General features: G+C 39.3%; 7 protein-coding genes across 8 annotated transcripts; 3 read left to right on the top strand and 4 right to left on the bottom strand.

Moving 5' to 3' along the window:
* Nucleotides 1–2,053: 2,053 nt before the first annotated feature.
* WRKY26 (probable WRKY transcription factor 26) lies at nt 2,054–4,178 on the bottom strand. 2 transcript variants are annotated; one of them, NM_001301993.1, is made up of 4 exons: nt 3,528–3,674; nt 2,830–3,341; nt 2,406–2,534; nt 2,159–2,330 (listed from the first exon to the last, which is right to left on the bottom strand). In NM_001301993.1, the coding sequence occupies exons 1-4, from the start codon at nt 3,672–3,674 to the stop codon at nt 2,159–2,161; spliced, it is 960 nt and encodes a 319-aa protein (NP_001288922.1). The 2 variants fall into 2 exon arrangements, with proteins under 2 accessions (XP_009125676.2, NP_001288922.1); XM_009127428.3 differs by having other exon boundaries at nt 2,054–2,534; nt 3,528–4,178.
* A 246-nt stretch (nt 4,179–4,424) lies between these two features.
* On the bottom strand, nt 4,425–6,862 carry LOC103850644 (40S ribosomal protein S4-1). Its single transcript, XM_009127427.3, has 5 exons — nt 6,642–6,862; nt 6,191–6,268; nt 5,922–6,102; nt 5,741–5,838; nt 4,425–5,081 (listed from the first exon to the last, which is right to left on the bottom strand). Exons 1-5 carry the CDS (start codon nt 6,642–6,644, stop codon nt 4,653–4,655), a joined length of 789 nt encoding a protein of 262 aa, XP_009125675.1. The 5' UTR covers nt 6,645–6,862; the 3' UTR covers nt 4,425–4,652.
* A 237-nt stretch (nt 6,863–7,099) lies between these two features.
* Nucleotides 7,100–10,528, top strand: LOC103850642 (CBL-interacting serine/threonine-protein kinase 2-like). Its single transcript, XM_009127426.3, has 2 exons — nt 7,100–8,944; nt 9,014–10,528. Exon 2 carries the CDS (start codon nt 9,015–9,017, stop codon nt 10,332–10,334), a length of 1,320 nt encoding a protein of 439 aa, XP_009125674.1. The 5' UTR covers nt 7,100–8,944; nt 9,014; the 3' UTR covers nt 10,335–10,528.
* A 413-nt stretch (nt 10,529–10,941) lies between these two features.
* Nucleotides 10,942–12,479, top strand: LOC103850641 (protein MAINTENANCE OF PSII UNDER HIGH LIGHT 1). The gene is made up of 3 exons (XM_009127425.3): nt 10,942–11,214; nt 11,479–11,613; nt 11,947–12,479. The coding sequence occupies exons 1-3, from the start codon at nt 11,038–11,040 to the stop codon at nt 12,307–12,309; spliced, it is 675 nt and encodes a 224-aa protein (XP_009125673.1). The 5' UTR covers nt 10,942–11,037; the 3' UTR covers nt 12,310–12,479.
* A 7,411-nt stretch (nt 12,480–19,890) lies between these two features.
* On the top strand, nt 19,891–22,951 carry LOC103850640 (cytosolic sulfotransferase 15). Its single transcript, XM_009127423.3, has one exon. It carries the CDS (start codon nt 21,461–21,463, stop codon nt 22,565–22,567), a length of 1,107 nt encoding a protein of 368 aa, XP_009125671.2. The 5' UTR covers nt 19,891–21,460; the 3' UTR covers nt 22,568–22,951.
* A 287-nt stretch (nt 22,952–23,238) lies between these two features.
* Nucleotides 23,239–24,927, bottom strand: LOC103850639 (protein MIZU-KUSSEI 1-like). Its single transcript, XM_009127422.3, has one exon. It carries the CDS (start codon nt 24,234–24,236, stop codon nt 23,478–23,480), a length of 759 nt encoding a protein of 252 aa, XP_009125670.1. The 5' UTR covers nt 24,237–24,927; the 3' UTR covers nt 23,239–23,477.
* A 135-nt stretch (nt 24,928–25,062) lies between these two features.
* On the bottom strand, nt 25,063–27,881 carry LOC103850638 (transcription factor TGA5). The gene is made up of 8 exons (XM_009127421.3): nt 27,747–27,881; nt 26,930–27,090; nt 26,793–26,852; nt 26,655–26,714; nt 26,441–26,570; nt 25,838–26,109; nt 25,525–25,770; nt 25,063–25,435 (listed from the first exon to the last, which is right to left on the bottom strand). The coding sequence occupies exons 2-8, from the start codon at nt 26,993–26,995 to the stop codon at nt 25,289–25,291; spliced, it is 981 nt and encodes a 326-aa protein (XP_009125669.1). The 5' UTR covers nt 26,996–27,090; nt 27,747–27,881; the 3' UTR covers nt 25,063–25,288.
* Nucleotides 27,882–27,958: the final 77 nt, after the last annotated feature.

Genomic DNA, 27,958 nt, shown 5'->3' with positions numbered 1-27,958 from the left:
AAAGCCTATTGATTAAGAAAGGACAAGCCACATTAAGCGTGAATTTTGTTTTATATATTTATTGCACGTATAAATAATTAGATAGATAAATGAAGAAACGTAACCATCTGAAAAAGGCCCAATGGGCCATCCCCTACTTCACATAAGGTAAACCAGGCTCTATTCACGTGCTTCACGTGCAATCTCTCTGCTGTCTCCTTTCTGCCGTCTCAATTACACACTTCACGACAGTGATATCTATCCAGTCCCAGCTACACGACTGTATTTCTTATCTAGTATTTTCACATTTCTCTCCGTTTTCTTCTTTTGGGATTGGATTCTATAATTTATGATACAATAATTCAACAAAAAACTTGATGCTCTCTCACTATCACAACCTTTGATTTGGGGTATCTCCTATTTAACTGTAGATTTTTTGTAGCTACTTCTTAGAAACTGTACACGATACAAGCATTCGAACCCTAGCTTACTTTAATGTTATTGGAAAAAGACAAATAAAGACGTAAATACATAATAATGGTGTAGCGAGACCCTTTTCAAAAATAAAGATTTTTTTGTTTTTGAACCACAAAAATAAAGAATACAGGTTAACAGGTACAAAATTATTGCCTTCAATTTTTTTCTCAAAAAAAAAAACAAATATCTCTCAGTTATATCGCTTTTAATGTAATGATACATTGTCAGAATGTATATCATTTGAGATATTTCATGAAAATGTATTTTGTACGTTTCCGAAGAAGATGGTACAAAAACCGGAAATTTAGAAAGGTAAATTCCAAAATCCATTTTCCCATAAATATATTTCTCTATACCAAGCATACAGGTCGAACATTGATACACGTCCAATTACTGGTAAAAATTTGTTAAAATCATGTAGAACTCTCTCTATTTGACTAGAGTTAATAAACACTCAATCTCACTCACTAACAAAATTCATTGAAAATAAGGCACTGTGTTAAACGAGATGACAATTTGTTACGCCTTATCAAAAAAATTGGAGTAGATATACGTACATTATCTTGTGGTCAAACAAATGACTTAATTAGATGATGAGTATTGAAATGACATTGCATGATGTCTTATATGATCAACAACAAGATCGTTCCAAATACAATACAATGTGGTCACCCAGTATAGTCACAATCAATTACTAATGTTTTAACCTAGTGAGTTTGGAGTTAGGTCATAAAATAGACATATATGTATAAACAAATATCTATATATGTTTCTCACGAGACCCAATCTTTCAAAATTTGTATTTTTCTGAAATGACAATGTGGAGATTGTATTTTTCCTTAATTTAACTTTATGCTTACGTAAGAGATGACTTGTATTGTTTATACCTCGGGTCGTTTTGTCTTTTCCATCGTCTTTGTCTTCAACGAAAAACTAAATTGTAAATGGCCAGAGATTACGTCGAGGAAAGGGCTCTTACATAATTATTTTAAATGATTTTCTTGAATCTCGACCCATTGGATTTTATAGATACTGTGATATCAAAATTTTAAATATTTAAATTAGTTTGGATCGTTGTAGCAAACTTATTCTATTTTATACGTTTTTTTTTTGTCTTTCCTATGATGTATTTACACACACATAGCATTTGAGGTTGATTTAGACGTGATTTTACTTTGTTCCTTCACGGGCCTTAAGAAACATGGGTCTTTGTATAAGTAGATTGGAATCAGGCTCATGGGCCTTCTAAAATTGGGGTTAGCTCAACGGGTCTTTTAATAATTTTTATTATAGGACTATATTGTTTCACTGGTGGATAAGCTTAATAGGGGCTTCACAGGATTGAGACTGTGATTGGAACTCAGTCAACGGCTTCAAAGATATGCCTTTAGCGTTTACAATGTATGAAAACAGAGTTGTTGGATTTGGATGTGCAGGTTGGATATGCAGAGATGATAACAGCTGCCTTTGAGGCAGTTTTTTGGTTAAAGAAGTTGAAAAGACCTGATCCAATGGTTTCTTGTTTCTCAAGAAACAAATCTTCAGGTGCACGAAACGCACCGTGGATGGCCACAGCCACCATCAGAGGGACGAAATATATAAAGAAAGTGAATGGATTTGCCTTTACTTCAAAATGTCAGCTAATAGCATGTGCCTTTTCTATGTTTATTACATCATTTGTTACATAACGTTCTGAAAAAAACTAAAAGCTGACACAGTCTGAGATCATGTTGAGGTGTGACGTCTTCTTTGGGTTTGGGATTTGGTGGTTATGCTTTCCTTCGTAAGTAGTGATCACTGACTTTGCGTCGTGGAATGCTCTCTCCACTTGCTTCCTTACGCAACATCCTGTGAAGGTGCACTTGTAATAGCTCCTGCGTGCATCACACGTTTTAGGTAAATAAGCGCCTCCTTGTAACTGAAGTTGAGAACAAAAAAAGAAACAAAACCTTGGATTTGGATTGCCTTTAACGACTTTCTGACCATACTTTCTCCATCTATAACCATCGTCAAGAATGTCTATATCACTTGTTGTCTGAACTACCACTCTTGGCTCCTTCACAGCCTCTTCTCTTTTCCTGCATTAATACAAACAATCCAAATCACATCTCATTGTTTTCTCACTTTTGACAGACTCCTTCCTTTCCATTTTAAACGTCATTTTAGATTTGTGTACACAATTAAGAAATATTTAATTTTGTATATTTTCTAAATAAAAACATCATTAGCCACATTTTAACCAATTAAAAAAATAGACTGGAATAATGTTAATAAATTTTCTATTGAAATTCTAAATCAACACTTATTTTGTATCGAAAATTTAATTCTACAACGACAACTAATATGAAACGGAGTGAGTATGATTTTACTTACCCTCTTTTGGCATCTACGTTATCTTCACCACCACTCTGATGAGAACTGACGTCATTTGTTGCTGCAGTGGAAGCTGACCTCTTAGTGAACTGAGGTTTGGGATGATTGTGGCTTCCTTTATAGACAATCTCAGTGACATGACCCTTCACAAGAGAAGTCTCTACTTTCTTCTTTGTGAGGCAGTTTGGATACGTGCATCTGAAGTAACTCCTAGGGTTTTCGCTTCCTTTGACTTGCTTCTGTCCGTATTTTCTCCAGTTGTATCCATCTTCAGAGGTTTTGTTACCTGATGACTCAAATTTGGGTACATCCACTTGGGTTGAACGCTGATCTTCTGTCTGAAAATGAGATAGGAACAAAGGAGGAGATGTCTGGATGGTAGTGAAGGCAAAATCAAAGTGCTCCTCCTTCCCATCTTCAGCTTTGATTTCATTCCGGTTGGTAAGCAAACCGTTGTTCTTCCAGTTCAGAGATTCCAAAGGAAACGTGCCTGTCGTTGGAGATGGCAAAACCTGTGAACCAGACAGAAGACAAGAGTAATGAACCAGACAGGAGTTGCTTTTCTTAACTAAAAGAACAGGAAACTTCACTTATTAGTTATTACATTAAGTTGTTACAATCCCAAGAAAAAGACAAATGGGTTCTTGAAGTCAAATGGGAGAAAATAGTTTCAAGCGATAAGAGAGAAGGGAACATACGTTAGAGGAAGTGAAGAGAAGAGGAGAGTCAAGAAGGTCGGCTTGAGTAAGACCAGGAGGCATAGAGAAGTAGGAAGAGAGAGGAAGTGGAGACGGTGTTGCTGACTTGAACTTAGGAACAGATCTTTGCTGGTTGAAAGAGGCCATCAATGGTTACTGTATGTGATACTCTTCTTCTTCTTTTCTTTACTGCAGAGGAGGAAGTTTCCAGGAAACTAAGGGAATGATATTTGACTAAGTGAGAGAGGGAAAGATCAAGCAATTATAAAGGGTTTATTACATGTGATGACTTAGTGTGAAGCGTGTTTAGTTAAAACACTCAGATGTTTGACTTTTATAAGGCGGCTAACATACTTTGTTTTGTAGCTCCACAATCACTGAACGTTACAGCTTACAAACAAATAAAACGTATATAATTCATAAATGGACAAACACAAGAATGTAAAGCAAAGGAGTGGTTCATACTTAACTTATGAGATGGTTTGAAAAGATTTGTCATTCTTTGTTTGGAGCTTGACTTTGTTGAGTCCACGGTAGAAGTCCTTATTAGCCTGGACAAACTAGTACAAATCAAAATCTCACTTTCATTGTTTGAATGTACATATTAGACTAAAGGAAAAAAATTCAAAATAATCCCAACTTTCAAATTTAAACGAGAAAAAAAAAATTACGAACCGGTCATTTTAATTACCAAATTTTCAGTTAATTTTAAACCCGTCAAAAATCAATTTTAAATATTCATTAACAAATTTAACCATTAATTTTTAATGGATTTAAAATGACTTAATTAACAAAAAAAAAGTATTTGATAATTAAAGTGTCAGGTTTATAGTTAAAACCTTGGCTTAAATTTAAAATATTTAAAATATTTTGGCTGTTTTCCCTAGATTAAACACATAATACAAGATTCATTAACATTGCAGCATCATTTTGCTTGTAATATATCACAAGTAAATGATTTTGAAGAGTAAATTACTTTAAAAGTCCATACAAATATTACAAAACGCTCTAAAATGCTCAGCTGTTTTTTTTTCTTATGGGGTTTTGCAAGCAAGAAACATGTAACAGAAAAAGGCTCAAAACTGAAGCAAGAAGGTAACAACCGGTCTTTGGGTGATTCAACTTTTAAGCAGCTTGTTGAGCAGAAAGCCTCTTCCTAGCTTCCTCAATAATAGTCAGCTTAATACCTTTACCCTTTGGAAGAGACACCCACGGCTTTGTTCCTTTCCCCAGAGTGAACACATTGCCCAACCTCGTGGCAAACTCATGCCCCGTAGAGTCTTGAATGTGAATCGTCTCAAAGCTTCCCTTATGCTTCTCACGGTTCTTAATCACACCAACACGCCCTCTGTTCCTGCCACCAGTCACCATCACAACGTTACCGACGTCAAACTTGATGAACTCAACAATCTTGTTCTCCTCGAGGTCGAGCTTGATGGTGTCGTTTGGTTTGATGAGCGGGTCAGGGTAACGGATGGTGCGGCCATCGTATGTGTTGAGGTAAGGGATTCCCTTTTGTCCGAACTGGATTGTCCTAACCTTGCAAAGCTTGAACTAGACATGGAAACAAATCAACACAATTCTCAATCAACAAGGGGAAAATGTAACATGTGTTTTTATGTGGCTACTGGTCAAAAAAGCTTATTAGGTGGACTTAATACGTAATATTATTTTATAAATACAAATTTTTAATTAAATTTTTTATATATTATAATTCAACAGGTTTGCATTCTTTTAAATAAGAAAAAAATTAATACTACTCACATATAGGCAAGATTTAAAAAGGTGGCTATTAACCATAATGCTTAATTTTATTCAAGAAGTACAAGTTTTTAATAAATTCTTTATATAATATAATTCAACAGTTTTGCATTTTTTTAAAAAAAATAAAATTAATACTACTCACATATAGGCAAAATTTAAAAAGGTGGCTTTAGTACTTAATATTATTCTATAAATACAAGTTTTTAATTTAATTCTTTATATAATATAATTCAAGAGTTTTGCATTCTTTTTTAATAAAATCAATACTACTCACATATAGGCAAGATTTAAAAAAGTGACTTAATACTTAATACTATTCTATAAATAATAGTTTTTAATTAAATTCTTTATATAATATAATTCAACAGTTTTGCGTTTCTTTTTTAAAAATAAAATTAATACCACTAAAATACAGGCAAAAGATTAAAGAAGACAATGCAGTATAATACCTTTGCTTCCTCGTCCCTGATGGAGTGGAGACGGAAACGTCCCTTGGTGTCATACAGAAGACGGAAGTTCTCATTAGTCTTGGGGATGGAAACAACATCTATTTACATCAAAATGCAGCAGCTTAGGCTATTGATCATCATATATGTGGTTTAATAAACCAGAAGAGAGAGAGAGCCGTACCCATGAAGCCAGCAGGGTAAGTCTTGTCAGTCCTGACTTTTCCATCGACTTGGATATGCCTTTGCATGAGGATGGAGATGACCTCACGGTATGTCAAAGCGTACTTCAACTTGTTCCTGATGATCAGGACGAGAGGGAGGCACTCCCTAGACTTGTGAGGTCCAGAAGAGGGCTTGGGAGCCTGCGAGAAACAGTTTAAGACAACATGTTACAGTGTATTTATAATGAATGGTATTTGAAACACATGTTTTGAGATTAGGAAAACGTACGAAGGCACCACCAAGTTTGTCAAGATCCCAATGCTTGGGAGCATTGAGCCTCTTCAAATGCTTCTTCAATCCCCTTGCCTGCAAAATTTACAATACAACTATTCAAAACATACACAAGTCAAGGAACCAATCAAATACTTTTTATCATTATTATTATTTTTTAACAACCAAATAAATTAATACAAAACTATCACATTTGATAGAGTCTTGTCATAAGGACATTCCCAAGAAGCTCAATTTTCAAAGACAACAGAACATTGCAGTCAGTGTTCGGTCCTAAAACATAACATTCGCTAGATTACGAGTAAACTAGAGTGGCCACTGATCCTAGGAAACTAAAAAAACGCTCATAGTTTGAATGTACATGTCTATGCAGAGCTGAGCAATCACTGAATACACAAGAGAAACAGAGAAACATAAGCTAAGAGAAAAGCAATAGATTTGGACGAACCATGTTTGCAGTTGCTTCGGAGCGGACGACGACGACGACTTCTTCTTCCTCTCAGTGGCGGCAGTTCCCGGCTCTCTCAGCGATTATATATCAAAAGAAAAATGTAACCCCTAGATTTGTCCACTCTTATAATTATTGGGCTTATTTAATTATTACAGGCCCATTAACAAATCTGAAACTAACCAAGGGTCTGATCTTATTTCGCTTCTTCGGCCCAGAAAACAAGACTAAATTAACTCGAGAAGATGAGCTGAGCAGTGAGCACTACTAAATGCCCTGTGAAATTTACGCGGAATATTGTATGTATAGTATTACATTTTCTATACTAAATTAAATAAAATTTTTAAAACACTATATAAACTTTACGTGTCATATTTTTCTCTTCTCGGATTTTATAACAGTGCATATTCCACACTGAACTAAGCTAAATTTAAAAACAGTACATAAATTTTTAAAATTGTGTTTATATAAGTTGATCATCAAAGGTGTTAGTCATTCGTTAATTTATCAAAACGACGTTATTTTAGATAAAATTTTATAAAATTTAAATTTAAAAATATTACATAAACTCTCAAAATCATGTTTATATCAATATATTTTAATTTTTAGTAATACTATAAAATAAATATTTAAAATAATAATTCATTTAAATAATTATAGATTTATTTGATAAAACTAATCGATCGAATCCGCTTCATTCGGGACTTTGCTTCTCAATTTCATGATTCTAATGTAATGGAGATGTATATGAAGATAGTAGGACGAGCAACTAAAGTGTGGTTTTGCAGGATGTACAATAACTAGAACAACAATGTGAACCGTTGTAGCAGGAACATGAAAGAATACAAGAAACATGACCAATATGAACAATCCCTCCAAGGTGTGAACACTACAAGCCCTTTCAACTTCTGTTTCTTAAGCACTTTATATCCTTTTCTTAATGTTTTGTCCGTTCAATAACAGGAGGAGGCAGAGAATGTGTCATCAAGTCCTTATAAAACAATGTGCGTTAGGTGGACGAGTCCACAGGACAAAATATGTATATGTTTTTTCTGTACTTGAATGTTTCAACTCAGCTCAAATCTACGGATTTATCGAAATCTCTAGAGATAATTACTTCTTCAGCTGATGTATTGAATCAAAATCAACACAAAGTTCTCAAGACATATGAATTAAATCGAATCAATACAAGGCTTAAGAGAAAACTCTTGATTAATATCTTTCAAAAAAATGATTATCAAAAACACAATAAGGGTCGGTTATAAACCTCCTAACCCTTCTAAACAGAAAAAACTTAATAAAAAAAGGCATTATAACTTTATCTTAGAAAATGAAATTCTAAAAAGCCGTTAATTGAATAACTGTTGCTTGGCGGTGAAGTAAGCATCATGCTGCATCCTTCGCATCTTCAGGTTTGATTTCATTCTGGTCGATGAGCAAACCGTTGTTCAGAGATTCTGAAGGAACCGTGCCTGTCGTTGGAGATGGCAAAACCTGTGATTTCAACAAGAAAAGATTGTGAGGAACTCGGAGAGAAGAACAATCTTTGAGGATTATGAGTCAGAGAGAGAGAGAGAGAAGAACAGAGAGACCAAGAAAAATGAACAAGTTTTTGAGACAAAGAAAACGTACGAAGGGACCAAAAAGTTTATCAAAACGTGTATTGAGCCTCTTCAAATGCTTCTTCAATCCCCTTGCCTGCAAATTTTACAAATAAAAACATTCAAAACATACACTAACCATAGAAACAGAATACAAAAACATTATAGACTGGTCACTGATCATAGGATATTGTGAACCGTTTTAGAAAGAACAATACTGTGAACCATTGTAGCAAGAACATGAAGAAGACAAGTAACACGACCATCAACAACATCCCTCTAAGGCGTGAACACTACAAGCCCTTTTAAATTGTATTTATCGAGCACTTAATATACATTTCCTAGTATTTTGTCCGTACAATACCAGGAGAAGGCAGATGATGTTATAACACAAGTCCTTATAAAACAATGTAACGTTTACTCTTTTCTCATGTGCGCTTCTTTCTTACGAGTCGAACAAAACTTAGACTTTGTCTTCCGAAAAAAAAAAACATATGCGTTAGGTGGACGAGTCCACAGGAGAATATGTATATACATTCTTTTTTTGAACTTGAATGTTTCGTTTCCCTTCTCACGTAGGAAACACGAAAACACAATTATAAACTAACCAAGACAGAGATAACCAGAGGTCAAAAGCAGAGATCCCCACGTCTTCTTTTGTTTTCTTGAAAGATAAGTCTCATCTTTATCATATCATAAGAGGTAAGAACAAGATTCTCTGTGTTTTGCTTCTCACTTTCTTGTTAACTCTTGAACTTTTGTGTCGATTAGGATGGAGAACAAACCAAGTATATTAACCGATAAATACGAGGTTGGAAGATTACTAGGTCAAGGTCACTTTGCCAAGGTATATTACGGAAGAAGCATCCACACCAACGAGAGCGTAGCTATCAAGATGATAGACAAGGAAAAAATCAAGAAACCTGGACACAGCGAGCAGATCAAGAGAGAGATCTCCGTGATGAGCCTCGCCAAACACCCAAACATCGTCGAACTACTCGAAGTCATGGCGACAAAAACAAAGATCTACCTCATCCTAGAGTACTGCAAAGGTGGGGAGCTTTTCGATAAGATTACAAAGGGGAAAGTTAGCGAGAAAGTTGCTTGGAAGTACTTTCACCAGCTCGTCAATGCCGTTGACTTTTGTCACAGCCGTGGAGTGTATCACCGTGACATTAAGCCGGAGAATCTCTTGCTTGACGAGCACGATAACCTCAAGGTTTCTGACTTTGGTTTAAGTGCACTTGAGGAGTCTAAGCGGGAAGATGGTTTGCTTCATACATCTTGTGGTACGCATGCTTATGTTTGTCCTGAGATTGTTAACCGTGAGGCGTATGATGGTGCTAAAGCTGATGTTTGGGCTTGTGGGGTTGTCTTGTTTGTTCTTTTGGCTGGTTATCTTCCTTTTTACGACGCAAATCTAATGGATATGTACGTGAAGATTGGTAAAGGAGAGTTCAAGTGCCCTAGAGGGTTTCCCGTTGAAGCTAAGAGGCTGTTGTGTAAGATGCTGGATCCTAACCATGAGACGAGGATCACCATGTCAAGAATCAAGGAGAGTTCTTGGTTCAGGAAAGGTTTAAAGCACAAGAAGCAACAAGTTAGAGAGGTTAATCCCATGGAGGCTGGTGGTTCAGGTCAAAGTGAAAGCCATGAGCCTCCTCCTCCTCCCAACCTAACAAGCTTGAACGCTTTTGATATTATATCATTGTCATCAGGGTTTGATTTGGGAGGACTATTCGGAGACGTGCACAAGAAGCAAGAGTCTAAGTTCACGTCAAGAAAGCCTGCTTTGGAGATTATTTGTAAGCTGGAGGAGGTGGCTGAAGGTTTGAAGATGAAGATAAGGAAGCAAGAGGCGGGGCTGTTTAAACTTGAAGGAGGGAAGGAGGGGAGGAAAGGGAGGTTGTTGATTGATGCGGAGATATTTGAAGTGGCCGAGACGTTTCACTTGGTTGAAGTTAAGAAATGTAGTGGGGATACTGTGGAGTATCAGAAGCTGGTGGAGGAGGATCTTAGGCCTGCTCTGGCTGATATTGTTTGGGTTTGGCAAGGGGAGAAGGAGGAGGATGAGCTGGTGTTGCATGGCTAATGGTTTTATTTGCATGCATCCATTTGTATAGATAGTTGATTGTTGTAACAAATTAGGAGCTCTTTAACCATTTGTTTTGTTTCATGTGAGCAGTGTTTGTGAGTTTTATTGAGGTTTTGGTTGATACAATGGAAGGATGTTATGAGTGTGGTGTGATTAAGATAATCTTGGTGAAGTATATAAAAGTTTTTACAGTGTTTTATTTCATAAACTATGTTTCACGGTTAGGGTGTTCAATCCGGATTTTGGTTTTGGTTTACAAAAAATAGCTATCATACTAAAACCAAATCTACTTTGGTTTGGTTCGGTTTATATACTGTAAGTTTTCGGTCGGTTATATACTAAACCATATTTATATACCGCAGTTTTTTTTTAAAATTACATTCATTCGGTATATTCGTTATTATCAAATCTAAAACACTTTCTCTATTTCGGTTTGTTTTAGTTATAATTGGTTTGGTTTTACCGGATTAAACACCGGGTTTTACCGGATTAAACACCTCTGTCACATATCAATATAGCCATTTTGAACATGGGCTGTTGTTGAGCCTCAGTTTTTGGTGTGGGCACTTATAGTAGACTGATTGAAAAGCCCACCAACACAAAGACAAGACACATGATCGTCTCTTCAGTCTTGTCCTCCTCACATCTCTCGGAGAGATAAACCAAAACCCAGCAGAATCTCCTCGTATCTGATCTAACCATGTCTTGCACTTATAATGTCTTGCTATCCCCAAACGGCTGCGTTTTACCATCTCCCAAGCCTCTTGGCAGATTCCTCAGCGCCAAGTCCTGCGGAAGGAAACTTTGCGTCTCCGTCGTTAGAGCTTCTTCCGATGATCCTGATTGTAATGCCGAGGAATGTGCTCCCGACAAAGAGGTACTCTTTTCTTACGGAATCACAATGTTTTTTTTAGAAGATGGTCGCAAAGTAGTGCAGCTCTGTTTTCTTTTTGTTACAGAGTATGGATGAGTAAAAACTTGAAAAATCTCCATGATTATGTATTAAGATTTCATAAAAAAAATTGGACAACTTTAGTGAAACACCTAACACTTAGAATTGGTATTAAATTGATTACAAACTAAGAAAATCTTAAAATTTGAAGAAAAAAAAATGATATTGTTTGATGGCTGAAACACACAGGTTGGGACAGTGAGTATGGAATGGTTAGCTGGAGAAAAGACTAAAGTGGTGGGAACGTTTCCACCAAGGAAGCGTGGTTGGACTGGCTATGTTGAGAAAGATACTGCTGGTCAGACTAATGTCTACTCTATTGAGGTTTTCTACTATCCACTCATACCATCCTTTTTTTTTAGTTTTTTTTTTTTTAAATATTTTCCTTGAGTCATTTTTAATATTTTCCTTGAGTCAGTTTTAGTATGTCTAAGAAAGGATCAAAACAGAGAAAAACATTTGGAGGGAAAGCTTCAATCTTTGTGATAGGCATTAGACTGTAGTAGAGACATGATAATAATTAATTAAGTTTAAATAGGCCAGAGAGGAAGAGATTATCTTTAACTAGTTTTTATTATTTTTTTAACTAGTTTTTATTATCTTTAACTAGTTCTTATTTTAAACTAGTTTCTTGCTTTTCATTTTACTTTTTTGCAGCCTGCAGTGTATATAGCAGAGAGCGCGATAAGCTCAGGCACTGCAGGCTCTTCGTCCGATGGGGCTGAGAACACAGCAGCAATCGTAGGAGGTCTTGCACTCATCGCACTCGCTTCCGCTTCCTCTATACTCCTCCAAGTCGGAAAAGACGCCCCTGCTCGACCAAAAGCGGTGGATTACAGAGGACCGTCTCTTAGCTACTACATCAACAAGTTCAAACCTACAGAAACTGTTCAAGCTTCTGCCCCTTCACTCACGGCAGCTCCACCGGTGGCTCAGCAAGAGACCTCACTGCCGGAAACTATAGCTAGTGAGGCTCAACCTGAGGAGGCGTCTTCTGTTCCTACAACAAGTAGCACCTAAAGGGATTAGCCTAGGATTCGGTTATATGTTTTGTGGAAAGATGAACTGAAGCCTATATACCTATAATATTATGCATGTTTGTTAATATTCAGATATAAATATTTAATTTCTCTGTTTAATTAATTTGACTATAGATATATGAACAAGGTCTTATCATCTCGGAACTTAAACACTCTTTGCCCTTACAGTTTTGAACCTTGTAAGTGTTTTGAATCTTGTAGGTGTTAAGGTTTTGAACCTTCTAGCTGTCTCAGAGGCTTCTCCTTTGGTTTTCAAAATTAAACAGTCTTTGCCCTTAGGTCTGCTTCTATGGATTGTTGGCTATAACATGTTGCTTGTAAAAAAAAAGTATTCAAAAAGCAAGACGTATTTGATCCCAAAAGAAAAAATGATAAAAAAAAAGCAAGACGTAATAGTTTACTTTTTGACCCATCCATCATCTAAATCCTTACTCGATAAACACGAGGGAAAAAATCGCTTCACGCATCTGTGTAGACAAGATATAGAGGAAGAGTAATGTCGCGGACTTTGGTTAAGAGTCGCAATCAAAAGATAGTGTATCTTTCTCCATTACAGTAAGCCGCAAGTCAGTCGACTGCTTGTCTATATTTGTCGACTTAAGAGTTTACAAAACGAATAGGATGAAGAAAGCAACGTAGGCAGTAGGCTCCACTTCCCTAATGCATCATGTACCGAGCTTGTGCGTCTTACGGCATGTCGATATATAATTCAGCTCTTACCACTACTACGTCATACTTGTCTAAGATGATATTTTTATAGGATTGTGTCGTTACTTCTAGGCTCGGGCAAAACACCAGAACCAAAAACCCGAACCGTACCCAACCGAAATAATCAAAACCGAAACTATACAAAAATCCTCAAAAATCCAAACAATTCCTATATTTCTGTATCCAAATTGATCGAATTTGAACCGAAACAAGAACCAGAAATATGACATATATAACTAAATATATATAATTTTAAAATCTATTATTATAAGTTGTAAAACTAAGAGAGAATGATTTGTGTTTAACCGTGTGTATATTCCATGATTGAGAGTCGTACATATATACTTGTTACAAAGAGATATTCTCTCAAGATACTCTAACAGTTTAACTCTATCACATAATCATCGGGACTTATCCAGACTAGCTTCATCCTTATCTCTTGGTTGCGTACTCGAACCACCGAACCAGACCAAACCACCTTACCATTCTCAACACTCCCCCTCAAGTTGGAGCATGTAAATTGCAAACGCCCAACTTGCTGAGTAGGTAATGGAACTGTACACTCCCCAACGCTTTGGTCATTATGTCTGCCAGTTGCTCTGTGGTGCGAACATGTCTCGTAACAATGAGTCGATCTTGAACTGCATCTCTGACGCTGTGGCAGTCAGTCTCTATGTGCTTCGTTCTCTCGTGAAATACTGGGTTTGCGGCTATATGCAACGCCGCTTTACTATCACAGAACAGGTCCATAGGTGACTTGTGTACAACTCCCAAATCCGACAGTAACCGCTTCAACCATTTTAATTCACGAAGTGTAGCAGCCATTGCCCTGTACTCAGCCTCTGCCGATGAGTGCGACACCGTGTTCTGTTTCTTCGTTTTCCATGACACAGGTGAGTCGCCTAGTAAGACAATGTAAGAGGACAATGAGCGGCGGCTTACTGGACATGACGCCCAATCTGCATCGCAGAATGCTCGAATGTGCAGATCACTGATTGCCTTCAGCATGATCCCCTGACCTGGAGTCCCCTTCAGATATTTCAGCACTCGCACAACCGCATCCCAATGTGCTTCTCTTGGCTTCTGCATAACTTGAGAGAGCACGTGGACTGCGTAACTTAACTCAGGACGAGTTATCGTCAGGTACACGAGACGGCCTACATAGCGCCTGAACCTTGCTGGATCCTTGAAGAAGGGTCCATTGTCGGAGAGGAGCTTATGGTTCTGCTCCATAGGCGTTGACACTGGCTTGCATCCTAGCAGCCCCGCCTCAGATACTATATCAATTGCATATTTTCTCTGCGAGAGGAACATGCCTTGCGGTCCTCTAGCTATCTCAATGCCCAAGAAGTACTTCAGCTTACCAAGGTCTTTCATCTTGAAGCATTTGCTCAGGTGAGCCTTGAACTTGGTCACCATGTCAAGGTCACTTCCCACAATGACAAGGTCGTCAACGTATATCAAGACACGCAGACTTTTGCCTTGCCTAATGTATGTAAACAGGGAGTAGTCTGAGTAACTTTGCTTGAACCCGGCTTGCTTGAGTGCAGTTGTCAGTTTGGCAAACCAACACCGAGGAGCCTGCTTCAGTCCATACAGCGATTTCCTTAGCCTGCACACTTTATTGGGATCACTAGCTTCAAATCCAGGAGGCATCTTCATGTACACTTCTTCTTCCAGATCACCGTGTAGAAATGCATTGTGCACGTCCATCTGGTGCACTTCCCAATTCCTTGCAACTGCCACCTCCAGCAGAGTTCTCACAGTCGTGAGCTTGGCCACCGGCGCAAAGGTTTCCTCGTAATCTTCTCCTTCTATCTGTTTGTTGCCGCATACGACCAGTCTCGACTTGCCTCTCTCAATTGTGCCGTCGGGGTTGAATTTGTATTTGTATAACCATCTGCAGCCCAACGCTTTCTTTCCTTTCGGCAAGTCGGCGACATCCCACGTTCTCTGCTCTTCCAATGCTGCCACTTCTGTTCCCATAGAATCGTTCCAGAAGGGATCACGCACGGCCTCTTTGTAACTACGCGGTGGTGATGCTTCTGTGATTGCCGCCAGGAACGCCTGATGTTTCTCAGAGAAGATGGCATCAGTAACATAAGCAGAGAGTGGGTATGAGGAAACCATACCTGGACGCGTCTCAGGAGACTCTGACGGAGCTGATGACGAACGGTTGGGATGTTTATCAGGGTGACAATGCGCATTGTAGGTGACATAGTCGCGTAGTTTGACTGATGGCTTAGGCACGCGATGCCCTCTGCCTAACGCTGAAGCCGCAGCTTCACTAACTGATGTGGTCTCAGTTTCTGTTACCACGACTGCCTCTGTTTCTTTACCAGTCGTCTCCTCTTCTATAGTCACGTGCGCCGGCTCTACGGCTACTGTGTTACCTCGCTCTGCACCTGCAGTAGCTGGAGATATCTCCATCGTCTCGTCGTGATCGAGATCATCACTCCCCCTCGACTCGAGCACCGGTTCCAGAGTTTCAGTTCCTCTGACCAGTTCGACCTCTGCAGGAGCCGCATCAGTGTGATACGGGAAGACTGCTTCGTCAAATACAACATCTCGTGACGTGAAGAACTCGTGCTTGTCTAGGTCGTACAATTTCCAGCCTCTTTTGCCGAAGGGGTATCCCACAAACACGCATCTTCTGCCTCGAGCTTTGAACTTGTCCTTGTCTCGCTGCATGTTATGCGCAAAACAAAGGCATCCGAACGTCTTGATGTCGGCATAGGATGGAGCTTTTCCGAACAGACACTCGTATGGGGTTTTCCCTTGCAACAAGCTCGAGGGGGTTCTGTTGATAACATGGGCCGCAGTAAGCACACTCTCACCCCAAAACTTGATCGGGAGGTTGGCCTGAAACATAATAGACCTGGAGACGTTCAAGATGTGACGGTGTTTCCTCTCCACTCTCCCGTTCTGTTGTGGGGTTGCTACACACGAGGTTTGATGCAGAATCCCATTCTCCGCAAAGTATCTCGAGAGGCACATGAATTCTGTGCCGTTGTCGCTTCGGACTGTCTTGACTAGCCTGTCGAACTGTCTATGTGCTAGGCGACAGAAGTTAGGCAGAATCGTCTTTACCTCGGATTTCTCGAGGAGTAGGTGTATCCATACGGCTCGAGAGAAATCATCTACAATGGTGAGAAAGTAGACAGCACCACAAGATGATTTTGTTCGATACGGACCCCATAAATCGACATGTATTAGTTCAAACGGAACAGATGCTTTATTAAAACTCTCGGAAAACACCCCGCGAGTCTGTTTTGACTTAAAACAAATTCCACAACCACCAAACTTATCAGTATTATCTAGAACACCAGAAACAAAAGGCAAAAATCCCAAAACACCAAATGAAGGATGTCCCAATCTGCGATGCCAAAGAGTCTTGTCTTCTGCAGCCTTAACTCTGAGTCCTCGCGCCATTGTCACATCCCGATAAACATAGATACCGTCCCGTTTCTTCCTCGTAATCAGACGTTATCTTGTCTGATGCTCCACACGTGCAGGTGGGAAGAGGTTTGTAGTTGAGAAGCTCCTCCCACTTCAGGGACAAGCGCCCAAAGTACTCCATAACGCTCGCACCTTCCTGCTTACACGCCGCGAGTTCAGCTTTGAGCTGATGGACCCGAACCGCGTTTCCAACAGAGAATCTCCTCTTCAAATCTCCCCACATCTTCGAAGCATCAGCTGTGAACGTGACCGTCGAACGGATCGCAGGGGATATCGACGCTCTAATCCACCCCACGATCATTGAGTTGACCGTTCTCCACATCTCTGCCTCCGTTGGGTTCTCCTTTTCATCTGGCAACAACAAGGTACCATTGATGAATCCAAACCAGTGTCGAGAATTACTTCTCCAGTTTGAATCTTACCATTCAACTTATCTGGAATTGGAGTCAGCTTCTGTTGGTCAAGGAGCGCAGCCAGCGAAGCCCACTGTTCGTTCGTCAAGCTTGGAACTCCTTGTCCTGCGGTGCCTGCAGCCTGCATTGCGTTGGACCTAGCCTGAGCTCGGCCACGCCCCCTGCCTCTGCCACGACCTCCGCGTTCTCCCGCTTGGTTTCTCTCGGTCCACCAGTCTGGAAAACCGATGATCTGCCAGCAATCTTTCTTGTCATGGCCTGTCCTCCCACAGTGAGAGCACGCCATTCCTCCTCTGCTTCTTGCAACTGCCGCAACAGCTCCAATGTTAGGTTGGTTCTCCGACTGTGAAGGCTCCGATTTAACCAGAAACCCTGCTGCCTCCTGTCTCGTCTCGACTCGAGAAGTCTGGAGGCGTCTCTCCTCTCTCACTACTCTCTGGTACACAGAGTTTAGGTCTGGCAACGGCTCCATCCCTATGATGTTCGTGCATACGTTTCCGAATCTCGCTTCATCAAGCCCCATCAAGAACATGTGCACTTTCTCTTCCTCGTAATCAGACGTTATCTTGTCTGATGCTCCACACGTGCAGGTGGGAAGAGGTTTGTAGTTGAGAAGCTCCTCCCACTTCAGGGACAAGCGCCCAAAGTACTCCATAACGCTCGCACCTTCCTGCTTACACGCCGCGAGTTCAGCTTTGAGCTGATGGACCCGAACCGCGTTTCCAACAGAGAATCTCCTCTTCAAATCTCCCCACATCTTCGAAGCATCAGCTGTGAACGTGACCGTCGAACGGATCGCAGGGAATATCGACGCTCTAATCCACCCCACGATCATTGAGTTGACCGTTCTCCACATCTCTGCCTCCGTTGGGTTCTCCTTTTCATCTGGCAACAACAAGGTACCATTGATGAATCCAAACTTGCGCTTGGCACGAAGCGCGTTCTCCAACTCCGACGCCCACTCGGCGTAGTTTTCACCATTCAGCGACACCGGCGAGATCGACACTCCCGGATTGTCTGATGATGCAAGAAAATACGGTGAAGTCATACGCGACTCCACGCTGCCACTGGCGATCACTGATACATCTGTTTTTGACATTTTGTTTTACGTTTCTTTCTCTCTCAGACGAGCCCAAATAGATCTTCAGATAGGCTCTGATACCATGTAAAACTAAGAGAGAATGATTTGTGTTTAACCGTGTGTATATTCCATGATTGAGAGTCGTACATATATACTTGTTACAAAGAGATATTCTCTCAAGATACTCTAACAGTTTAACTCTATCACATAATCATCGGGACTTATCCAGACTAGCTTCATCCTTATCTCTTGGTTGCGTACTCGAACCACCGAACCAGACCAAACCACCTTACCATTCTCAACATAAGTATCCGAAAATATTTGAAAAAAATCAAATTACCAAAAATTCTAAATTACACAAAATGTGTCCAAATATTTTTTATTCAAATTTTTTAAAATAATTCAAATTATCCGAAATTTTTATTTGAATCATCTTAATTACTTGATATTTTATTTGAAATACCCAATATTTACCAGAATTATCTCAATGATCCAAAATAATCAAACCTAGACTGCAACAAAACAAGAACCCAAATTTTTTTGGGTATTAGACAGTTCTTAGTTTTATTATCCGAACCGACCTAAATCTGAAATTACTCGAACTGATCTGATTCGAAAATTTGCCAGTTCCTATATGGATCCTCTAGGCTCATATCTGAACTACCGGAAACTCAAAATACCTGATCTGAACCGAACTCATATCCGACCCATATCAAATCTCTATGCCTAGTTACTTCTTATTATGTTCATTATCAAGTTTAACAGTTAAAATATCAATTGTCTTTGTTTTCATGTTGTTTATTTTTTATTTTTGCAGTGTAACCAAGCTTAGAAATCTTACATTTTTATCAGATTCTGTGGATTTCATTTTTAAATAATATTTACATTTTTGGTAAAAAAATAGAATGATTATTTTGTATATCTTGAAAACGACTGTATATAAGTATTGTCCCAATACAAGGTGTGGGTACTCAGCTACAGGCGTATATGTTTTTGTTCTTTTGCTTGACAGCGATACCCAACTAAAAAAGTTGGTCCATAACATACATGAGGTGTGGAAATGAACGTGATACCACGTGGGATGGGAATGGTTATTTCATTAATATCGGACTGTGAGTGTGCTTGAACTGAACATGATTCGTCCCAAAGATGAAGACTTTTTAAGCTCCAAAGAACAAAAAATACACTTACAAAGATTAAGATTAAGAAACAGATGACGCAAAGACAGATCAGTGTTCGAATCCAAACAAACTTTTTTTGCAAGTGAAATCAGAACCATTAAACACGTTATTCATTTTGTCTTCTTTCTTGTGCACAGGGGCGAAGGTAGGAATTTTTTCTTGTGGGTGCACTAATTATCATAAAAGAAAAGAAGACATATAAAAGATTCGAACCTGAGTTAAGAGGGGGTGCACAATCTTAATTTTACCATCTGCTCTACCAAATTTTTATTGTTTTACCTTACAAAATCGAAAACATAGATATAATTGCGGGTGCATGTGCACCCATAGTGTACAAGGTGGCTTCGCCCCTGCTTGTGCATGTGCATGCGTAACCTTTAAAAGTTTGATTCTTATCCTAATTAAAATAGTATGTTGTCAAACAAAATTTTAAATAGTATAGTTAATATGATAAATAATCCTAGTTAATCTATATACCAAAACAATTGAATATAAGAAACTTTCCCTTTTATTGAAAAGAACATTCGTAGGTCGATAACCCATTAACATAAAAATCTAGAGTTGAAAGGAAAATACAAAATCAAATCAATTCAGTCTTATATTCATCGTTATGTACAAAAACTTGAAAAGCATATAATTTTCACTTGTAGACAAGATACAAAAATGTAGATTTTTTTTTTTGTACAATAGCTATAATTGGAGTCCATGAGGTTTGAGATAGTTTTGAGAGTGTGAGGGATCGCGTTTGTAGAGGTCCAGAGACTCCGGGATGATGAGGCTTTCATAGCTCGTCATCGTCGGTCTTTGACTCCGGGGAATGGAGGTTTATTCAACCTCGCGCCGCCGGCTTTGGTGGTTCGCCCCTTTTCTCTGTTGGGTGCGACATAACGGGTGGTGAAAAAAGGAAGTGAAACTGAGGAAGGCAATCGCTGGAAGAGGCGATGGTGTTGAAGGGGTATGCGTTTTATACGCATGATCTGGACGTGATCCGGTGTGTGTCGGAGCGATGAAGCTGATGAAACCCGATACCTTTAATACAGTCGTTAGAGGTGGGTTTCATCGAAAAATAGTGGAGAATAGAGTTTCTCCGATTTGGCTCTGGAGTTGACGCTTGAATGATTTGATGATCGCCGATATTTTCTTTGCTGGTGGTGATCTTTGGCGTTGAAGGCTTGTAGTCGTCTGGTGTGTTTTCCGGCGATACGAGGTCTCTGGCCGTGTCTCCGGCGATGAATTGAAGCGGTACCGTTCAGGCGGCGAGAAAAGAAGTGGTGGATGGGTGACGCGTGTCCCTGCGTTTGGGCTTTCTTCAGCACGTGGCGTTCATGTTTCATGAGGTGTCCGGACGCGTGTGTCGCGTTGACGGTGAATCTCAACGCGTGAACGGTCACGTATGTTTGGTTGACGCGCGTTTATGTTTGTGGGTCGATTGGGCTTTAGGCCCATTTGTTTCTGTTTTGTTCTGTCCATCTTGTGGGCTTTTAGTGTTTTTCTGTGTTTTGGGCTTCGGCCCAGCACTTTAATAAAAGATGGCAAAAAAAAAAGTTATAATTGGAGTCCATCCGTTAGAGGTATTTATTTACTCTGTCCAAATTTGGAAAAACTCGGTCGACATCTTGAGCGTGATGTTATACGTTGATAAGTGCGGGTCCGGAACTCGCTATTATTAACACATATCTTGTGGTTTTAAAATGACTATTTATTCATAAACTGATTCATCTTTTAAGTTTTTGTTGTGTATTCATAAAAAGTATTACTGCTTTGTGTACTGTGTACACTTGTTATATGGTATTTACATTGAGTTCTATGCCATTGGAATATTACCAATATTTGCCCTTTAAACCCACATGGTTTAATCGTTGAAACATGATATTGGCAGGTAACAATCATAAATAGAGTAAAGAGAGAATCAAGTAAACATGATAATTGTTGCATTGTTTGGACGTTTTTCAGTAAATTAAAAAAGTCCAAAGTTGTGTCTGCCGACAATAATGGGACCAGAAACAAACGAGAATAATAAATGAGAAAGCAGCAAACCAAACCTACACTAACTCCAAGGAGAACACAACACTCCCCTATTAGAAAGTGTAAAAGTAGAGTGGGCCTAACCTAAAATTCACATACGCCGTTTATTTCCCACGTGCTCGATAACAACACATGCTCCTGCTCTCTTCTCTTCACAACGCATCGTCATGCATTTGCGTCATTATATAAACAGCCAACTTACTCAACAAAAATATAGCAAACAAGATTCAAACCATATTAAAAAAAAACATTTATTTTCTATATATGACAAAGACAATGGCGACCTCAAGCATCAAGACTATACCAATAATGGCGATTCCAAGTTTCAACGTTTGCCACAAGCTCGAGCTCCTCAAAGAAGAAGGCAAAAGCCTAGCCCCGAAACGCCAAGAAGGAGAAAGAGAAGAAGAAGGGCTAAGCTACGAGTTCCAAGAGATGTTGGAGTCTCTTCCAAAGGAGAGAGGTTGGAGAACTCGTCACCTTTACCTATTCCAAGGCTTTTGGTGCCAATCCAAGGAGATTCAAGCTATCATGTCCATCCAAAAACATTTCAAACCGCTCCAAAACGACGTCGTTATTGCTACCATACCAAAATCCGGTACAACATGGTTAAAAGCTTTAACTTATACACTCCTTAACCGACACCGGTTTGATCCGGTTTCCTCAAACACTGACCACCCTCTCCTTACATCCAACCCTCATGACCTAGTACCTTTCTTTGAGTACAAGCTTTACGCGAACGGAGACGTTCCTGACCTTTCCGGTCTAGCCAGTCCAAGAACATTCGCAACACACGTCCCTTTCGGTTCTCTGAAGGATTCCATCGAGAAACCTGGCGTGAAGGTCGTGTACTTATGTCGGAACCCGTTCGACACATTCATCTCCTCGTGGCATTACACCAACAGCATAAAGTCGGAGTCGGTGAGTCCAGTCTCGTTGGACGAAGGGTTTGATATGTACTGCCGAGGACTGATAGGGTTTGGTCCGTTTTGGGAACACATGTTGGGATACTGGAAAGAGAGCTTGAAGAGACCTGACAAAGTCTTGTTCTTACGCTACGAAGATCTCAAACAAGACATAGAGTCTAACTTGAAGAAGCTTGCAAGTTTCTTGGGCGTTCCTTTCACGGAAGAAGAGGAAGGAAAGGGTGTTACGAAGGCAATCGTGGCGCTGTGTAGCTTCGAGAGTTTAAAGAAGTTGGAGGTGAACAAGGCGGGCAAATCGATCAAGAACTTTGAGAATAGGCACTTGTTTAGGAAAGGAGAAGTGAGTGATTGGATTAACTACCTGTCCCCTCCACAAGCTGAGAGATTGTCAGCGTTAGTGGATGACAAGTTAGGTGGAACTGGTCTTACCTTCAGGTACTGCTGAACAAGGCCATGCACGTCTTCACGTTTCAAAATTAGTGTGTTGAGGGGGCCCTTTCATTTGAAGTCGGTATTAAAAAACAACAAAAGTGTAAGCAGTTGGTTTGTTTGGTATATACAGAAGAAGAAAACAATGAAGCAACGTGAACACTAGTTTGTCGATTTTTATTATAATAAAAACTATTGTGCTTGTTATTATGGGTTTTAAAAAAAAAATTATTGTGATTTAAGTGTTATCATGTTATGGTCTGGGTGTAACTGAATGTATCAAAAGATATGTATAAATACTTCATGTGTATGTTTTCTGTAAAAAAAAATTGTATTGTCTAGGGTAAGATCAGAAGCATTCATCTTGATCCCTAAAGTTTAAATACTAGATAGTTATGGATCATTCTGTCTTCAAACTATCCACAACACACACATACACACATATATGGGACATTTGCTAAAACCAACCCAAATATTCAAGTCAAATGTAAAAGTGTACCCCACTTTCAGTCAAATGCAAAACCAACCTAAAGGAGTAGTGAAAGTACTATTTCACCCTTATGACCAAACAAAAAACATAAATGTATTTTACGTTTCTATCCTTTGGAAGTCTACACGTTTGTTTCATAATCTATAATTGTTTCCAGCTTAACACATTTCACGACTAGGTGCGGAGTAGTAATCATAAGCTAAAAACACCAATGACATTTCGATGTAGATATACATTAAATTACGTGATCATATCTACTCTCATTTGCCTTTCCCTTACAGGCTTACAGCCATAGAAAATGTAGTATGCATTCATGTCTTTACATCACCAATTAACCATTTCAAGTGATTACCAAAGTTAAAAAACAAAGCAAAAAAAAGAAGAAAAGAGAGCATATAAAAATGATTAATGAGAACTCACTAAAACGGCCGCGTTATTAAACCCGAACGAAGAAGATACTGAGCTCAGGACCACTGTTACCATCAGGGTTCATCATGTAATAAGTCTCCGAGTCTCTCGACCCTATAACTCTCTCAAAATGCGCTCTCATATAAGTCAAATCACCTTCTCCTCCCCCTCCTCCTCCACTAGTCACCGGCAACACACCAGCTCCCATCGAAACAGCATGAAGCATCTGCATCACAACCAAATCCTCCTCCGTGGGCTCCCTCTTCACCCCGTACCCGGACTTCTTCCCGTTACAGTACAACGCCCATATCGGCTCGTCAACAATCTTCGTCTTCTCGCTCGGCTTCTTCTCGCACTCTAGCGCGATCCTCACGAGTCCAACGCCAAGATCCTGGAGCAGCTTCCCCGTGGGGATAGCCAGCTCCAGGAGGAGGATCGGGAGTGACCTCGGGTTCTCCTGGACCGCCAGGTTCACGCGCGTTTTGCGGTACCCGAAGAGCGTCCCCGTGACGCGCGTCCCTCCGTGGACGTGGTTCTCGTGGAGACGCGCGCCTCCCATGGGGAGTTTGCACATCGGGGACATGATGGGGAGGGAGCGGAAGGCGGAGCGGACGCGGCGGAAGAGTTTTGTCGATTTGGAGCCAGGGGATTTGTTGGTCTTGCTTGAGGGCTGCTCGAGTGTGATCTCAGGCATTACGGTGGCAGTTGATTTTTTGGCGCGTGGGCTGCCGAGAGGTGATAGTGTTGTTGGTGTTAGCATCCTTGGTGTTAACGGTGGTGTTGCCATTTTACAATAAAAGAAAAAAATAAAACGAAAACTTTTTCTTGGGTTGGAATGAGTATTTAGACTAATGATCAAATCTTTATACAATGTTTAGACTTTAGACACTAATGGAACGCACGTTGGAGTTTGATCTTTTGTTTTGTTTGCAAACGTGTGTGTTGTCTGCGACTTTCTTTGATATATTTATATATATACGAATTATATTTCAGTTTCGCCGGTTCTAGTTTATGGTCGGGGGCATATCTCAGATTAATCTAAGTTTTGTGTTTTGGTGAGAGCCATTAGTTGTCTATGTTTGGTTGCAAGACTAATTCTATAAGCTGCTGTTTCGAATGTTGTTTCCCACTTACTTATGTTTCCGTGTCTCCTTGGAATATTTTTAATACAAAGAATCTTATTTGACTAATTGTAACGTTACATGTACATTAATATGTGGTTTTGATGCTTTAGGTCGATCAGGCAGGCACTGAGTGAGTAATATATTGTATCAAGAAGATGAAAATAAAGAAACAAAGTCAACGAAGCTGATCAGAGTGTGTATTGAACAGATCAAACTATATAAGCCTCCGCTGAAGCCATTGTTAATCACATCGAAGTCGATGCATTTCTCTGCAGCTTTCTGACAGTTCGTGCTCCATCCACCCCACATATCATACATGAGTATGAATCTGATGTCTCCTCATAGCTAGGCACAGTGAGTTTCTCCTCGAATAACAATCCATGATTAGTTTTCCACCAGCTCATTCAAATCCCATGTTGACTATATCACTAGATTTGGTCTGTAACACGTGACATGTAAGTATAAGAGGTGAAAGACACAACACTACTATGTTCTTCTTTTGTCTTCTCATCAATGTTTGAAGTACTTCAAAAATAAACTTTATAATCTCAAAACACAATATAACACAAATACAATCTAATCATACACTATAGTATAAGAGCTAGATACTCAAAAGTCATCAAATCATATAATATGCTAAGAATCTTAGGCAATCTCAAATTTTGTAGCCCTTCTTTGAAGGTAAAAAAGACTAAACAGTTGGCATGTGATTGGTTCACTCTCTTGGTCTAGCTAACCATAGAGAGCTAAGAGCACGTAACCGCAACGAATACTCATGTATCGCAAGGAGAGCCCTAGCTGATTGTCTGGTTGTCAACTTTCTCAACATTTGTTGATACGTTTGTAGCCTCAAGTTATCAGCCTGCCACACAACACAAAACAAATGGCTCTTTATTAGAACTTACTACAAGTAACATGTAACAAACAACAACACAAATCTGTAACGTTTACCTGGCGGATGAATCCTTCAAGTGTACCTAACTTCCCCATGGCCATTGCCATCTGACCCATGTAGTTAGCCACGTTCCCTGACGAGCTTGAACCGAGAGTCCCGCTTGATAAAGTCTCGGAGAGTGATTGCTGTAAGCTGTCCATCCCTTGAGACAAAGCATCTTCCGCTTGTTGAGAAGATTCTTGCAAGTTGTTTAGGTCTTGTGATTGCTGTTCCGTCAATGGTTCCACCTGACTCGCTATAAGCTGTGTAATAAAAAGTTTGAGAGTTTGTTTATAAACTGTTTCTTCCTTTAACTACTTAGTCTATTACCTTGAGAAGGTCTGATGAACGGAAACCGCCAAGCCACAGGAAACATCTCTCAGCTGGTGTTTTCCACATCCCTGATAGTAAATGGAAGACATCGTTCTTAGCTGCGTTGCTTTTTATCCTGAAAAGCTCCTCGTAGTGAGCTAACACTGTTTCTACGATTGTCCTAAGCTCAGGTTCACTCGCATGAGAGTCCAAAGCAGAACTAAGCTCCTTCATCTTTCTGTTCTTATCTTCCTGCCAGCGTCTGTACTCTGCATCAAACGCCATTGCCCCTATATAGCAGAGAAGCATACACGAGATCATCACCATAGGCTAAACTACTTGATAACAAATACTCTCTCCGTTTTATATTGAGTGTTGTAGAGTAATTTTTGTTACAAAATAAATATTGTTTTAGAACTAAATTTATTCTCCAGAGTATTTTTTTTATTGGTTAAAATATGGTTAGATATAATAGGTAATAATGATGTTTTTGTTTAGAAAATATACAAAATTATTAATCTGTATACACAAATCTAAAATCGACGAAGTATAACTAATCAAATCAATAGAAAGATTGCACCAAAATATAACTCTCTGATAGAGAGATTCAGACCAACTCACCATTTCCAGTAGTAGAATGGGCTTGGTCTCCCGAGCTTGAGATAAAGACACCTTGTTGCCTTGCTCTTTGCAGCTCCTGTTCAAGCTGTGTTAGCTTCAAACGGCTGTTCTCTAGCTGCTGAACATATGCCTGAAAGTGCAGTACCCAATTAACATCTCAAAGTTTGTAGAAAACATAAAAAAAAAAAGTTTGAAAACAAAGTATTAAGCATACTTTCTTCCTCAATCTGCTTTTCCTTGCAGCCTCACGGTTTTGAGCGAGCCTACGAACCGTCTGTTGAATTACAAATTAACAAGAATAAAAAAACATAACTGAAAAGGCTCAACTAGAAAGACAATATGTATGTATTACCTTTTGATCCATTTTTTCCTTTGAACGGTCGCTAGATTCACCCACATGCCCACCATCGTACTGCAGAAAACACTGTCTCATTTAGAAACGATGGTCATTTAATGAAGCGATAAAGAAGCAAATAATACAAGCTTAACCATTAGGTTGTTTTGATCCATGTCTCCATCTGTTGAGCCTGATGTTCTTGGACTTGTATCTCCCATTCTATTCTTTTCATACAAGTCTCTGTTACTACTAAATACTGGTACCCTCTAGAGTTTTCCTCGTGCACATAGAATTACATAAGATGGAGTAAAGCCTGTCAAAGTAAGCGCTAAATCAGAAACCAAAAATAAAGAGTTATAGAGAAACATTACAATCTCAGAGTGCAAATAAGAGTATCTAATTTCACATGTTCAAAGCCAAATCATTGAGTAGCAGCAAGAAAGTGGAACCAATAAATACGTTACATCCTTCAATTAATTTATCAATAGAAAAAAATTCAGTCACATTTAAATAAAGATCCAAACCACTTAGCATCATCATTCAGCTTACACATTGAACCAGCTCAATTTCACTTTTTTTAAAGACAGTGAAGTAGCTTCTGTAGCTGATTTTTTTTTTTTCGTTTGCATCTCCAATTAAAGAAAAAAAAAACAAGTCAGTCTCTACTCAGTATTCACATCAAAGTAAAAGTACCAAAAACCAACGATTCTAAAAAACCTAGCACCAGTGAAGTGAAGCTCAGCTATGAATTCAATTTACCACCTAAACATCTCATCTAATTCTGAATTAGAATAAACGTCAAATCCAAATATCAGAAGCAGAAGCAGAAACTCTTTATAAGGTTCTTCAAGTCAACTTCTAAGTCAAACACACAAAGTTTGAGAATAGCTTGAAAACGACTGTGAAGCCAAACAAAAACAACAAAGAAAACCCTAGAAAGAAAGTTGCTTTGCGGAAGAAAGGCCACACCTTGAAAACAAGAAGCAGAGAGAGAGAGAGAAGAGAGACGATCTGAAATTTCAATCTCCGAACACGACGTCGTTCTGTCTAGAAATAAGACAGAACCTCTCTCGGAGATGATTTAATGGAACATTTCAAACTAAACCCCTTATGTTTTTCTGTTTTACCATAGAACCCCTATTCTCTTATAATTGCAAAATTGAACCACCATTTATTTATTT

The sequence above is a fragment of the Brassica rapa genome, chromosome A02 (genome assembly GCF_000309985.2).
Source record: "Brassica rapa cultivar Chiifu-401-42 chromosome A02, CAAS_Brap_v3.01, whole genome shotgun sequence".
Lineage (NCBI taxonomy): Eukaryota > Viridiplantae > Streptophyta > Magnoliopsida > Brassicales > Brassicaceae > Brassica > Brassica rapa.
The sequence above is the reverse complement of the archived record's forward strand: the minus strand, read 5'-3'. Positions and strand labels throughout refer to the sequence as shown.

Coding starts and splice junctions, on each gene's coding strand:
- WRKY26 (XM_009127428.3), bottom strand. CDS start 3,674: ATGGCCTCTTTCAACCAGCAAAGATCTGTTCCTAAGTTCAAGTCAGCA. Junction 3,342..3,527: donor TTCTCTTCACTTCCTCTAAC/GTATGTTCCCTT, acceptor TCTGGTTCACAG/GTTTTGCCATCTCCAACGAC. Junction 2,535..2,829: donor AACGTAGATGCCAAAAGAGG/GTAAGTAAAATC, acceptor GTATTAATGCAG/GAAAAGAGAAGAGGCTGTGA.
- LOC103850644 (XM_009127427.3), bottom strand. Junction 6,103..6,190: donor ACAAACTTGGTGGTGCCTTC/GTACGTTTTCCT, acceptor TGTTTCTCGCAG/GCTCCCAAGCCCTCTTCTGG. Junction 5,839..5,921: donor TTACCCTGCTGGCTTCATGG/GTACGGCTCTCT, acceptor TGATGTAAATAG/ATGTTGTTTCCATCCCCAAG.
- LOC103850642 (XM_009127426.3), top strand. CDS start 9,015: ATGGAGAACAAACCAAGTATATTAACCGATAAATACGAGGTTGGAAGA.
- LOC103850641 (XM_009127425.3), top strand. CDS start 11,038: ATGTCTTGCACTTATAATGTCTTGCTATCCCCAAACGGCTGCGTTTTA. Junction 11,215..11,478: donor AATGTGCTCCCGACAAAGAG/GTACTCTTTTCT, acceptor TGAAACACACAG/GTTGGGACAGTGAGTATGGA. Junction 11,614..11,946: donor CTAATGTCTACTCTATTGAG/GTTTTCTACTAT, acceptor ACTTTTTTGCAG/CCTGCAGTGTATATAGCAGA.
- LOC103850640 (XM_009127423.3), top strand. CDS start 21,461: ATGACAAAGACAATGGCGACCTCAAGCATCAAGACTATACCAATAATG.
- LOC103850639 (XM_009127422.3), bottom strand. CDS start 24,236: ATGGCAACACCACCGTTAACACCAAGGATGCTAACACCAACAACACTA.
- LOC103850638 (XM_009127421.3), bottom strand. CDS start 26,995: ATGGGAGATACAAGTCCAAGAACATCAGGCTCAACAGATGGAGACATG. Junction 26,715..26,792: donor AGGAAAAAATGGATCAAAAG/GTAATACATACA, acceptor GTAATTCAACAG/ACGGTTCGTAGGCTCGCTCA. Junction 25,436..25,524: donor TTGAAGGATTCATCCGCCAG/GTAAACGTTACA, acceptor GTTGTGTGGCAG/GCTGATAACTTGAGGCTACA.